Here is a 14,100-nt window from a genome sequence, read left to right on the forward strand (position 1 = left end):
TTCTCCCTTCTTTAGCCCGGATTATAGAGATTACTTCATTTAGAGAGGGTAAATCCTCCTTACCAAGAACTTGAACTCTTACCGAATCAAACTCCATATTAAGTCCAACCAAGAAATCATAGGTTTTTTCTTTCTCCACAAATCTTTTTTGTAATGTTGCATCTTCACTGCATTTCATATTTAGGCATTGGTAATGATCCAATTCTTGCCATAAAGTTTGCAGTGTATTGGCAAACTCAGTGATAGACCTTACCCCTCGTTTAGTGGAAACAATCTTGGTCCTTACTTCAGAGATCTGTGCAGCATCTTTCGCCTTGGAATAGGTGAGCTTGACTGCCTCCTGTATGTCTTTAGCAATTGTTAAAAACATCACCATATCACTTATCTCCAGTACCATTGAATTCCATAGCCATGACATCACCAAGGAATTCTCCTCGTCTCATGCTGCAAACATAGGATCTTCCTCCTCAGGACCAATCCCCAAGAGATGACTTAGTTTCCCTTTTCCCTTGAGAAAAGTGTGGATCAGTTGGGACCACTTCAAATAAATTTTCCCATTCAACCGGTAGGTTGCCTGGAGATTTTGCAACTCTCCTCCATTGCATGTACTGCTAGTTCTAGCAAACAGAACTTCCGTGGTGCTGCTAGTTTCAATTGTCTCAAACGTAAGATTAGTGTTAGAGGTGGTAGACATCCTATCGGGTGAAGGCATAAATGATCAAAGATCGAGCGAGGGAAAAAGAACCAAAGAGGGCTTAACGGGTGAAGAAAAGAGGGAGGCCTTAACTGTCCCACGAAGTGGACGCCTAAGAACGACACTGGAGGCCAGAGAGAAAAACAAGTAATGAAAGTCGAAAAAGGAGCCCCTTAGAAACCCGGTTTTGATACCATGTTAAAAAGGAACTTTGAAGAGAATAGAACTCCTTCACTTTATTCCGTGTAAGCTATTGCATGAAGTGATTGATATGAAAGACTTACCATCAACCAAGCAATGGCCCACTGAGAGCATTTTTCTCCCATAAAAATAAAGTGGAGACGATGAAGAGGTAGAGGACAGGAGGAAGGTAAAAGAATCAAACCAATTAACCGAACACAAACACATCAAACATGATGGCATATTGGCCCTAAGAAAAAGGCCCCACCATCTAACAGCAAACTCAAAATACAGATGACTAACATCCCTGCTATCTATAGAAACTATATATATATATATATATAAACTAGATCTAGAGCATTCAATGTTGTGAGAATAGAAGGTGTAGGATAGTTAGCGTTGTAAATTTAGAAAGTAAAATATCCTAAGCATAATCCCAGGATAGGTCTAAAATATCCTCTGCATGAATATGAAAATACAGAATATTTCTTCTCTCATTCCATGGTATCAGAGCCAGCCCGTTTGCCTAGTTGAGCTAGCCTGTCTGCCCAAGTTGAAGCAGCCCCTGTCGCATCCAAGACCTGATCACGAGGTGCCCTTCTACCTGATTTGAAGCACATGCCCATGATCCAATCACGAGGCGCAGTTCCAAGCCCAAGTGAGCCCAGTTCCTGTACAAGTTGAAGTTATGTCGGGATCCTGTTGAATCCCGACAGTGCATCAAGTTCCCAGTATCGGCTCTTTTGGGTTTCTAGCAGCCAGTTGTGTTTTTCAAGTTGCAGTTATGTTGTTGTCGTGTTGTTGTTGGCAGCCAGTTCCCAGTTCTGTATCATTCTTGTTATTGGTGGTGACTGCTGTTTGAGTTGCAGTTGGGTATAGTTCTCAATGGCAGCTCAGGAACCAAACACAACTAATGCTACCGAACAGGTAGATACCAAGGAGGTAAAGACTGATTTCTGATGTCATTCCCATGACAACAAAAATCAGAAAACATAAACTCAATGGTAGGAACTATTTGACTGGAGCAAAACCGTTAGGGTATACCTTCACAGCATTGAAAGAGATGACTATCTCACTGATGAACTGCCATCTAATGCTGCTGCAAATAAGGCGTGGCTGCGTGAGGACACCAAGATATTTCTGCAGATCTAAAACTCTATCAATACCGAGATAATTGGGCTAGTAAATCATTGTGAATTTGTTAAGGAGCTTATGGATTACCTAGCCTTTTTATACTCATGTAAAGGTAATGTTTCTTGCATCTATGATGTATGTAAGGAGTTTTTCTGCCCAGAGAAATAGGATAGGACCCTTACAGAATATTTTATGGACTTCAAACGAGTGTATGAAGAGTTGAATTCTCTTCTTCTATTTAGCACCAATGTAGAGATGCAACAATCTCGACGTGAACAGATGGCTGTTATGAGTTTTCTAGCAGGATTACCAGCAGAATTTGATGCTGCTCGAACGTATATTTTGTCCAGCCCGGAGATTAGATCTCTCCGTGATGTTTTTACTTGGCTTCTACAAGCAAAAAATCCTCATCCTCCAAGCACTAATTTTGCTCTTGTAAGTCGTAGTAACTGTACTGCAAATGGACATCGTGGTGGAAAGGGTGGCTGGAATGGTCATGGAGGGAGGCACAATGGTGATACTAGTGGTAGTTGGGGTCATGGTTCAGATAGTAGCAGCAGACCTACAAGTTATCACTGCGGTGAGGTTGGTCACACCAAACGTACTTGCTGTGGAAACTTCATGGGAAACCCTTATAGCCCTCAGTTGCCAATATTGTTGCTCATGATAAGAGCCCTTCACCTTTTGAACAAACAGTTCTGATTTTTGGTGATGAATACACTCGTTTTACCCAATACCAAGCCTCCAAATCATCTATCAACACCTCGACAACTATTGGTGATAGCTCAGGTAATCCTACTACATGTCTTATGTCATCCTCTACCAAATGGGTTATTGATTTCAGTGCTACAAATCATATGACGGGTAACCCGGATATTCTTTCATCCTTTGATTACCAAACTCCTTTCCCAAATGTGACATTGGCTGATGGGTACATTGCGTCTGTAGTAGGTTGCCATCCTACTCCATCTCTTTCATTGTCATCTGTTTTATGCTACCTAATTTTTCTTTTCATTTACTCTCTGATTTATGTTTCATTCTTTTCTACCCATTGAGTCTTTCAGGATCTTATGACGAAGAAGATTATTGGTAGAGGATATGAGTCTAGTGGCCTGTATCTCCTACCCTATCAATTCCATAACCAACCACTTGCTTCAGTCTCCTCTCTCCTCTCAGTCTCCATTGTCGTTTGGGACATCCCTCCTTGTCTACGTTGAAGAAGTTGTCTCCTCATTTTTCTTCTTTATCTCATCTAAAATGTGAGTCCTATCAATTTGATAAATATCACCATGTCTTAGGGTGCGTTTGATTGCAAGGGTGGAATTTGAGTGGAAAGAAAATGAATTCCAAGGAATTAAATCCTAGGGAAAATATCAATTGAAGGCGTTTGATTGGCTTAATTTTCTACCTAGAAATTACCTAAAAATAAATCAAATATACTACACAAAATATTCAGAAAACCAAATATATATACACAAATATACATACACGCAGCTTCAGGTTGAAGGAGCTGCCGCTGCCATCGCCAGTCACCGACTCCATCACTCGCCGCAGATCTTGCTACCTCCATCGCAACCATTCACAGCCATCATCTCCGCCCCCACCACTGACTCCTCCTCCTCATCATCATCATCATCTTGTTCTTCCATCCTCTCCGTAGATCTCGCCACCGCCATCATCTTCTCCTTATCTTCTTCTGCTTCCATCCTCACTATAGATCTCGCCATCGCCAATGACACCGTCCATAACTCAACTCATCTCTGCCATCGCTACCTTCTGGATCGCCATTTCTAGAGTCCCTCTTCGTTGATTTTTTCGTTCGCCAATGACACCGCTACCTCCATCGCCGCTGCCGAGCTTCCCCTGTCGCCATCATCGTTGTCCCCTCGGCCGCTACCTCTTGTTCGATCGCCCTCTCGTTCAGCCACTCTTCTTCTCCTCTACCTCTGCCAGATCGTTCATCTCTCCTTGCCTGGAAAATCTACTCCAACCCCCCCCCCCCCCCCCCCCCCCCCCCGCGGTGGGGGAAAATGAATTCCAATAAAAGAGGGTCACGTGAGCCAAAGTGAGAAAATGTTTTCCATGGAAAAATTGGTTAATCAAACACTACAAAAGCTAGAATTTGGGTAAAAATTGGCCATTTTCCATAGAAAAAGTGTGCAATCAAACACACCCTTATTTCCCTCTAATTAATAAATGCACTTCGTGTCCTTTTATGTTAGTCCATTCCAATGTTTGCGATCCTTGTCCGATACCTTCCAAGTTTGGATATTGGTATTTTGTAACCTTTATTGACAATTATGCTCGTGCTACATGACACTATTTAATGACATCTCGCTCTAAATTATTTTTTATATTTCGTTCCTTCCTTCTTGAGATCTAAACATAGTTTCATACTAATGTGTGTGTTAATGCCACTGAATATTTTTCTACCCCATTTACCTCTTTTCTATCACAACATGACATTCTTCATGAATCGTCTGATGTTGATACCCCACCAGAGAATGGTGTTACCAAAAGAAAAAATAAACATCCCTTCGAAACTACCCAGGCTCTTCTTTTCCACATGAAAGTTTCTAAACCATTTTAGGCTAATGTAGTCTCTAATGCCTGTTTCTTGATTAATTACATACCTTTGTCTATCCTTTTTTTTTTTTTTTGGGGGGGGGGGGGGGGTGATATTCCCTACTCTGTCTTATTTCCTTTTCAGTTTCTCTTCCGTGTTGAATCTCATATCTTTGGTTGCACTTTTTTTATCCGTGATGTTCATCCTCACTTGTCTAAGTTGGATCCAAAATCTCTTAAGTGCATTTTTCTCGAATACTCCTGTACTTAGAAGGGGTATCATTGTTTTTCTCCTACTCTTGGCCAATACTTGATCTTCGTTGATGTTTACTTCCTTCAGGCCACACCTTTCTTCCCTATCTCCACTAATCATGAGTATGCCCATGAAGACGATGACATCTTGGTCTACATTGTAACCACTCGCATTGCTCCACCTATGTCTCCTAACCCACCTTTTCTTCTAGTGTATTCTTGTAGGACTCTGACTTCACGTCCTCCACCAGCTTCTTCATCTTCTATGGATCCTCCTACATCCACTACTACCCCAGTTCTTCCATCTACTGATTTGAGTCTTGATCTTCCCATCGCTCTTCACAAAGGTAAATGCTAATGTACTTATCCTATATCTTCTTTTGCTTCTTACACACATTTATCTCCCTCCCTTCAATGCTTTACGTCATCTTTAGATTCTATCTCGGTTCCTAAATGTTTATCTGTAGCTTTCTCACCCTTGCTTGGAGTGCGGCTATGGTTGATGAGATGCGGGTCTAGGATGCGAACGATACTTGGGATCTTGTTCCTTTACCTTCTAGGAAGACGACTATTGGATGCAAATGGGTCTTTGTTGTCAAGGTTAATCCTGATGGTTCAATGGCTCGGGTTAAAGCTTGTCTGGTTGCTAAAGGGCATGCTCAAACTTACAATGTTGATTATTCTAATACTTTTTCTCCAATGGCTAAACTTACTTTTGTTTGCTTGTTTATCTCTCTGGCTACTACTAATGATTGGCCCCTCTATCAATTCGATGTCAAGAATACTTTTCTTCATGGTGACTTACAGAAGGAAGTTTATATGGAGCATCCACTTGGGTTTGTTGCTAGAGGGAGTCAAGAAAGGTCTACAAACTTAGAAAATTTCTACATGGTCTAAAACATAGTCCTTGTGCTTAGTTTGGCTAGTTTAGTGAGGTTGTTCAAGAGTTTGGACTTAAAAAAAATTCATGTGATCATTCTGTGTTTTGTCAACAATAGGAGGTTGGTATAATATTGTTAATTGTATACTGTAATGATATTGTTATCACAGGGAGTGACAATGCAAGCATTGCAGCTCTTAAGTCCTTCATCCAGTTGAGATTTCAGACCAAGGACTTGGGAGAGTTGAAATATTTCTTGGGAATTGAAGTAACAAGATCTAAAAACAAGTATCTTTCTCTCCCAAGGTAAATATGTTCTTGATCTTTTGATTGAAACAAGGAAGCTAGGAGTCAAACCATATAGCATGTCAATGATTACAAACTTACAACTTATAGCCGATAAGGGAGAGTTGTTTGAAAATCATGAAATGTATAGAAGGTTGGTTGGAAAACTGAATTATCTAACTGTGGCTCGTCCTGATATTGCTTATCCTATCAGCATTGTAAGTCAATTTATGTCCTTTCCTAGAATAGCTCATTGGACTACTTTAGAGCACATTTTGTGTTATCTCAAAGGAGCTCCAGGACGTGGCATGTTATACAAAATGATGGGCACTCTAATATTGAATGTTTCACAGGCGTAGATTGGGTTTCTTCTAAGGTTGACAGGAGATCGACAACAAGATATTGTGTTTTTGTTGGTGGCAATTTGGTCTCATGGACGAGTAAGAAACAAAATGTGGTATCTCGGTCTAGTGTAGAATTAAAATATCGAACAATGGCACAGTCAACATGTGAACTTATGTGAATCGATCAACTAATGAGTGAAATTGGATTGGGCAATATTCTACCCATGAAGTTATGGTGTGATAATCAAGTTGCTCTTCATATTGCATCAAATCCAATTTTCCACGAGAGAACCAAACATATTGAAGTTGATTGTCATTTCATCCAAGAAAAAATCCAACAAAACATAATATCAACTAGTCATGTCAAGAAAGGCGAACAACTAGGTGATATATTCACCAAGGCATTGAATGGTTTTAGAATTGACTATCTATGTAACAAGCTAGACATGATTAACATCTATGCTCCAGCTTGAGGGGGAGTGTTATATATTATATATAGAAACTAGATCTAGAGCATTCAATGTTGTAAGAATAGAAGGTGTAGGATAGTCAACTCTGTAAATATAGAAAGTAGAATATCCTAAGCATAATCCTAGGATCTAGAATGTATATATATTGTGTCAAATCCTTGATCTGACAAGGGAAGTTCTCTCTGATCCAAGAGTGAATTCATGGGAATTAGGGAGAAGAATGTTGAATAGGGAGAGAGAAATAGAAAGAGAGAGAAAGACAAGAAGTTTTAGAGGGAAAATTCAGACTTCAATTATCAAAACATGCCTCCTCAGAGGGTTGGGCCAATCTCTTATATGGCCTCAATTTGGGATTGGCGCCAAAACGGTTGCCAAGCCCCTTCTAGAACCAGCCAAGTGGCCTAACCGTCAGCTTACAACTTGCACTGCTTGGAACCTTCTACCAGCAGGCTACTTCCCTCCATACAAAGTAAGAGATAACAACAAAATAAAAGGTCCAGTCTTGGTACATGACATATTGGTGTAATGTGTCTCTGCATGAATAAGAAAATACAGAATATTTCTTCTCTCATTACAATCCCTAAGCATTAAATCTATTAAATGCTCAAGTCTGCATATATTTAGTTAACATTTAACTAATAAAATTTGATAATCAAGAAACAGATAATAGTTAAAACTGAAAACCAAGTTAAAATGCGTCTCAATTTTCTGTTGAGCAGCCAAAATTATCCCCTTGTTGAATACTCCCAATAGAATGTGACTTTCACTTCAATAAACAGATATAACCTAAGATTTCATTGCAAAATCTAGAATGAAAAGCACTCATAAAAACAATAACTACTAGTTCACCATAGCAATTTCTCACATCATTAAACTCCTAATTATTCAGGAAGTTGCATTGCTCTTAACTACATCTTGCTGAAAAGAATGGAAGATGATCAAACCTCAAGGAAAAGAAAGAAGCTTGGGCAGCATGAGCTGCAGCTTTGGCAAGGGTGGTTTTTGAGCATCCTGGAGGTCCATGAAGAAGGATCCCATGAAAAGGTGATACTCCAAGCCTCAAAAATACAGCAGAATGTTGTAAAGGCCACTCAACAGCTTGCTGTAGCTTCTTCTGTTTTCACACGTGGAAACATTGTTAGAGGCCAGTAACCATTTCAGCAACTAAAGGAAGTTTAACATTGCTGACCTTTAGATCTTTTAATCCTCCAATATCATCCCAAGAAACCTTTGGAACTTCCACGGTAACACCCCTTGTTATGCTTGGACCAACAACAGTTCTTGCATGATTCCAGTCATCCATTGTTAAGATATGGATACCAGCTTCTTCATTTGTGTCTAAAGCCTTTTTTACAGCAGACAAGGCAGCCTCACGACACAAGGCTTCCAAATCAGCCCCAACATACCCATTGCAAGATGCAGCTATGGACTTCAAGTCAACATTGGGATCCAGAGGAAGCTTTTTGGTATAAAGCTGCAAAATGTCACAAAAAGAGCATTATGCCTTCAACTTGATCAATTCAACATAAATTGAGCAACATTAAGTTTCAAAGGGCTGAACCATTATTGACAGAAAATTCCTGACACCAACTAGTACAGTTCAGTTTCACCTTCAGTATTTGAAAACGTTCATCTTCATTAGGTGTTGTAACTTCAATCTCAGCATCAAAACGCCCTGACCTTCTCAATGCAGGGTCAATTGCCTCCACTCTTTGTACATGAAAACCAGATAAGATGAAAAAAAAATCAATATGTATGTTAAAATACATCCAATGATCTGGTGAATGATGCAAAGGAATAAGATATACAAAAAGTCAGTGCTGAATTTGAGACTAAACAAATTAGTAATGCTATTTGTCTCCAAATTGATTTTGATAATCCAGCAGAGATGAATGGTAATGCTATTTTAGAACCGGACACTGCAATAAGGTAATGTCTGTGAAAGTTCATCCAGGCATCTTTTGTGTGATATTATTTACTTCAATAAAGAGAAAAAAGTAACGACCCCCCCCCCCCCCCCCCCAAAAAAAAAAAAAAGAAGTTTCTTCTTTTGTTGTCTTTCACTGAAAACATGGAAATCTTTTCAGTTGATTTGAATTTCATTCCCATTTTATTCCAATTAAATCTAAAAAAACTCTGAAATATTTATGTCCATCCTTTTCATGGCAATGGTGCAGGTGCTGGGGAATGGAAAGAGAAGGAAAAAAGAAAATGGCAGAGGTCATGAGCAAGAAGCCATATTCAGAGATAAAGAAGCAAACAGAATGTTTTCGCTGCATTGGGAATTTTTTGTCCCCACACCCCCCCCCCCCCCCCCCAAAAAAAAAAAAAAAAAACTTTTTAATTAGGGTGTCTCCAGTGCACAAAGATTGCAGGAGGCTCATTTTAATGCGCACCCTTCTTAAATTGAACCCGTGACCTTCCAGTTACAAAGGGCAACCCTGTTGCTACTCTTTTTTAATTAGCAACACAATAATAATCATGGCATTGCAGAATGCTACCTATACCAGCCATGGGAGATTACCCTTGTGACCTTCTGTGGTTTGGGCTAGTTGCACAAATACCCCTCAAATTTTCATGTTGACAATAATGCTTCTTATGATTTAAGGAGAAGAATCAGTATAATGGAAACAAAAATTCGGTATCATGCTATGTATCACCTTCCAACAATGTAAATGTATCAATAGACTTGCTAGGTAAATTTACATATATATAGTATATGCCCTTGTGCACTAGGGATGCCCTTTATCTATGGATGAGGATGATCCTAGGTTTCTAGAGATAGTGTGGAGGTGGGTCTTATAGAGAGAGAAAATGAGAAAATGGTAAGAGTGGTGGGCAGCCAAGGAAGATAAGGTGGGAGAGGAAATGGACTATCACTAGGCGGGAACTCAGTGGTGGGAAGGAGATTGTGAAAATGGGAAAATTAGGGTGCCATCTCCAAATTGACATAGAGAATATAATAGTGGCATTCACCAACAGTTTGGACAAAGTCTGAAATTTACTCCATACTATGGACCATGGGATGCTAATATCAAGTACAAAATATGCTGGTTTTTGTCAAAATAAACCTAAGCATAGGAACAAAAGTAATGTTCCCTTAATCCCATCAACATCCATTACATTCATGTAGTTAACCAAAAAAGTGCTGCACAAGAAATAACTAAATAAAAAGTGCCAATGCTAAATGCATTTAGTTGTGCAATCATTTGATAAATCAACTTGTTCGTTTGTGTTGACAATCAATAAGAATGGAACCCATGAACCATGTTACCATTTTAAGTATGACTACAGCAAATCCATTTGCTATAATGACCTTTAGAAATATTTGTTCATGTGCCTCTAGAGGCATAGATAATACAAAAGAATGGATAAATGGCAGAATAACAGACTTTTTCATAATGGAGGAACATAAAAAATTGAATTTACCCAAAAAATATTATTCAGACATTCAATAAGCATATGACTTGTCAAGACTGTAGTTTAGATGTAACCTATTGGTAGATGCCACAACAACTACTTGTGGTGTGGATGACAGTTTGTTGGAGTCCATCAGCATAAAAAGTTGAGAGGCTACACGAACATCTTGCTGTTTTCTGCATTTTAAGAGTAAAGGATAAGTAAAAAAGTACATATAGATGACGCATGCTTTCCTACTCCTTGGTTCACAGTTACACAAATGATACGTCTAACATCAGCACTTATTACTTTTTTGTTCTCGGTAGTTTTATCAAAATATCAAGACAACAAAAAACAAACATGGCAGCGGACTAACAAAAGGCATCATATAGGCAAAAATGCTCCTGCATGCAAACACAGAAAGAAAATAACTGCAAGAGGTTCTCCAAATCACATAGGAGAACAAAAACTTCAAATGCTAGCAACAAGAAAATTAAAAATTTATCTACTCTTTTCTCGCACCATTCTACAAAAAAGATATGCAAATTATTGAATTATATTGGAAAAGAAACAAATTGCATTCAAAACCTATGTAAACTGGACATCACCTCCATCCATTGTAAAAGCTAAAAAAAAAAAGGATAGAAAACAGACAAGCAGAAAGACGTCTGACAGAGAACAAAGATTTCAGGAATGTTTTTACAGAACATAACCTAATGAGCCTAACTTAATCACACAGTATGATGACAACATGATTGAGGATAGGTCCCAAATTGTTTTTTCTCTTGTAAAAATTAGCAAAATTGATTAACACCAGGATTTATATCATCATTGTTCAATAAGATCATTTAATCTTGTCTCATTAAATAATTAAGTGGATATGCTTCTCCGATACTCTTGTGCAATGCATTTAAACTAGTCTAGACAAAATCTTCCCAGGATTTTCACCACGGTAAAAGAATAATTTTTTTCATAGGTGTGTACACCTTTATAAAATTATCAATGGCTTCAAAAACTAAGCACAAATCGATTCCAACAACATTCTTGACGACCATAAACAACTGCGAAATTTCAGGTGAAAAAGAGAAGATCTTTAAACAATGAATAGTATAGCCAGGATGTCCATCCAAACAAGCCCTAGTAGAACCTCCATGATGATTGTTATTTGAAATCTTGAACTAAAAAGTCTCATATCACTTTTGCATACTTTTTAAACATGACCACAGAAAACTTGATGAGAAATCTTTAAACATGAAATGGGATATAATGGCTTCAAAGAAGATATGGCCATGAATAGAGATGGTTGGAAAGCTAGAATTCATGTAGGTGATCTGCCTAGTAGGACAAAGGCCTGGGATTGTTGTTGTTATTGTTGTTTCTTTTTGTCCTTCTAATTTTATCCCTATTAAGCAATATGCATGTATCTATAGATTTAAGTGCAGCACACTGGAAAACATTTAATCACATTGCCAAAAATAATTGAAAGTCAAAAACTGAAAAAAATTGTTCATTTTCAGTTGTCACAGACCTAGAATCACGACGAGGACAAAGTGCATCAATTTCATCAAAAAAGATAACACAGGGCTTTCCCAATTTTGCATGAGATGATGCTTCTGTGAAAGCCTCCCGCAAGACTCTTTCACTTTCTCCAGCATTTTCCCTGTGAACTGAATGGGGACTGCAAGATATACCCCACATCCAAAATTAGCACAAATCAAAAAATGAAACCATCAAGGGCACAAAGGGATGGTTGGACATCACAATCGAAAGTTAAAAAGATCCATTTGTTTTCCATCATTTCCATGTGTTTATCCTTCAAAAGTTGAGGTCCTTGGAGACAAACAAGTAGGAAAATAACATCAGCATATACAATAGTGGCTCTTCCTTCAAGTTTTCAGTGCCTATTACCACAATGATGCCATCTCACTCAATACATATCCAAAATAATTAGATCTTTGTATAAATTAATATACAACAACATAAGTTCATTAAGGTTTTGGGAACTTACCTTGCGATACAGAACAACAGTAGTTAATTCAGATTTTTGGACATGCAAGTTTGCCCTTAAGAAGGTACTAAACAGTGCGAATGGAAGGAAATGATTGCAACTAAGCAAACTACTTCACCATGATAATTTAATTTTTAATATCCAACACTATCAGTTAATTCAAATTCCATCCAACAAGAAATTTCACCAGTAAAAGACACTGAACAGCATAAAAGAATGAAATAATCACAAGTTCACAACCAAGCAAATTATTTCACCATTATCATGGGAAGATTCAGTGTACAAGAGTCGGTGCAACATTTGGAAATCCAAGAAATTTTTTACAAGAGTCAAAGGAACAAGAAGTCAAAAAACCAAGAGCAAGATTACCTAATAACAATTAAATGTGCACCACATTCACGGACAACTTCTCGAACCAAGCTTGTCTAAATTGCAACAAAAAGAGAACACAAAAATGAGAAAATAAACAACAACCTTGAATTCCAAAATGTACACAAACTAGCATACTTCTCATTAGCATTAGATAGCAAAGTTCAGTATGCATGTAGATAAATGTATTTATGTGCATGTGCATACTTCATGCTGTGACGTGTATACATGTACAAATAGGTGTATTATGTATAAAAAAACAATCTGCATATGAAACCACCAATATGGTATCTCCACTGGTGAAATACTTTACACCAAAACTTGAGACCTCACTTTCAAGTCTAGTGCCAAAAATTGCTCGTCTGGTCAGCTACCGTATTGTTCTCTTGGTTAAGGGTAAAAGAACTGATAATGCTACCTCAAGTGGCTCTTAACCGAGGTTTTCCTGGATGGCCAGTGTGCTAACCCCCTCCGGTTTAGGAGGCGTACATTGTGTCCCCAGCCACCGGTTTCCCCTTTCTTACCCAGCAAAAAAACAAATGCATAAGATAAAAACTAGCATCAGCCGCGTCACTGACTTTTACAAGTGATTGAAGGTACCATTCCTGAATCCTAATCCATACTTCAATTGTCAGAAAATTAACAAGTTTTTACAGCCAATCATAACCTAGTGGCAAATTCACATTCCACAAATCTGGCCTTTAAGTTAAATGCTTCTCCCATGCTCACGAGACAAGCCAAATTTCAGGTCTCGAAATCAGTAAGTAAGCCAACCCCGTGATAGGACATGCAAAACATATCAAATCCAATAATAAGTTTCATCTGAAGTGAAAATATATCTGTCCATATAGGAATGCATGCATTCTTCGAGGAGAGTGTGTAAAATTGATACCTTTCCGGTGCCAGGGGGACCATAGAGCAGCAAACCACGAGACCACTGAAGGAAGAAAGTAGAGGAATTCATAGATTAGGCGATTTTAACTAAAAAGACAAAATCAATAATAATAAGCATCGAGAAAATAAGCGAGACAGGGGGAAGTATGAAAATTGTTACTTTAAGGCCGAGCTTTCGAGCCTGGCGATAGTAGAGGAAACGGAAGGTGATGAGTTCTCGAAGAGCTTGTAGGGCTTCGCCGTTACCGGCGATTGCTTCCTCCGCCCTCCTCTCCCTCCCGTCGCCGTTACCGTTGCTGTTCGTGCAGCTGGCTTCCATGGGTGCCGCCCTCTCTCTCAACCCTCCAAAACCAAAAACGAAAAGCAAATTGTATTTCTAAGAAAAAACGATGAGAGTGTGTCACGTCACTTGGCGGTTTGAATTCTTCCTAATATTTTTTTATAAGGCAATATTAATTATCTCTATTATTTTAAAAATAATAATTAATGCATAATAAATATAATTTATTTTTAAATATAGTAATGCTTCAATAAATGGATATTATTCATTATTTTAATTTTTAAAAAATAATTTTATTAATTAATAAAATATTGTAAAACACAATATATTTATTATTAATAAATAA

At 38.3% G+C, this 14,100-nt stretch overlaps 2 protein-coding genes across 2 annotated transcripts in view; one reads left to right on the plus strand and one right to left on the minus strand.

Annotated features, from left to right (window-relative positions):
* The window catches only part of LOC127797739 (cell division control protein 48 homolog B), a 68,220-nt gene extending 54,372 nt beyond the window's left edge, over positions 1–13,848 (minus strand). The window contains exons 1-8 of the mRNA XM_052330877.1: positions 13,635–13,848; positions 13,473–13,517; positions 12,581–12,636; positions 11,732–11,881; positions 10,299–10,400; positions 8,415–8,514; positions 7,994–8,278; positions 7,749–7,918 (exon numbers count right to left, since the gene is read on the minus strand). Of these exons, the coding sequence (XP_052186837.1) occupies positions 7,749–7,918; positions 7,994–8,278; positions 8,415–8,514; positions 10,299–10,400; positions 11,732–11,881; positions 12,581–12,636; positions 13,473–13,517; positions 13,635–13,793 (1,067 nt within the window). The 5' untranslated portion in view covers positions 13,794–13,848. The remainder of the gene's footprint in view (positions 1–7,748; positions 7,919–7,993; positions 8,279–8,414; positions 8,515–10,298; positions 10,401–11,731; positions 11,882–12,580; positions 12,637–13,472; positions 13,518–13,634) is intronic.
* LOC127797740 (uncharacterized) lies at positions 2,029–3,922 on the plus strand. The gene has a single exon (XM_052330878.1). It carries the CDS (start codon positions 2,201–2,203, stop codon positions 2,708–2,710), a length of 510 nt encoding a protein of 169 aa, XP_052186838.1. The 5' UTR covers positions 2,029–2,200; the 3' UTR covers positions 2,711–3,922.
* Positions 13,849–14,100: the final 252 nt, after the last annotated feature.

This window comes from Diospyros lotus, chromosome 3, assembly GCF_014633365.1.
Source record: "Diospyros lotus cultivar Yz01 chromosome 3, ASM1463336v1, whole genome shotgun sequence".
NCBI classification, from domain to species: domain Eukaryota; kingdom Viridiplantae; phylum Streptophyta; class Magnoliopsida; order Ericales; family Ebenaceae; genus Diospyros; species Diospyros lotus.

Excerpts from the sequence above, each read along its gene's own strand:
- LOC127797740 (XM_052330878.1), top strand. The coding sequence starts at position 2,201 with ATGGACTTCAAACGAGTGTATGAAGAGTTGAATTCTCTTCTTCTATTT.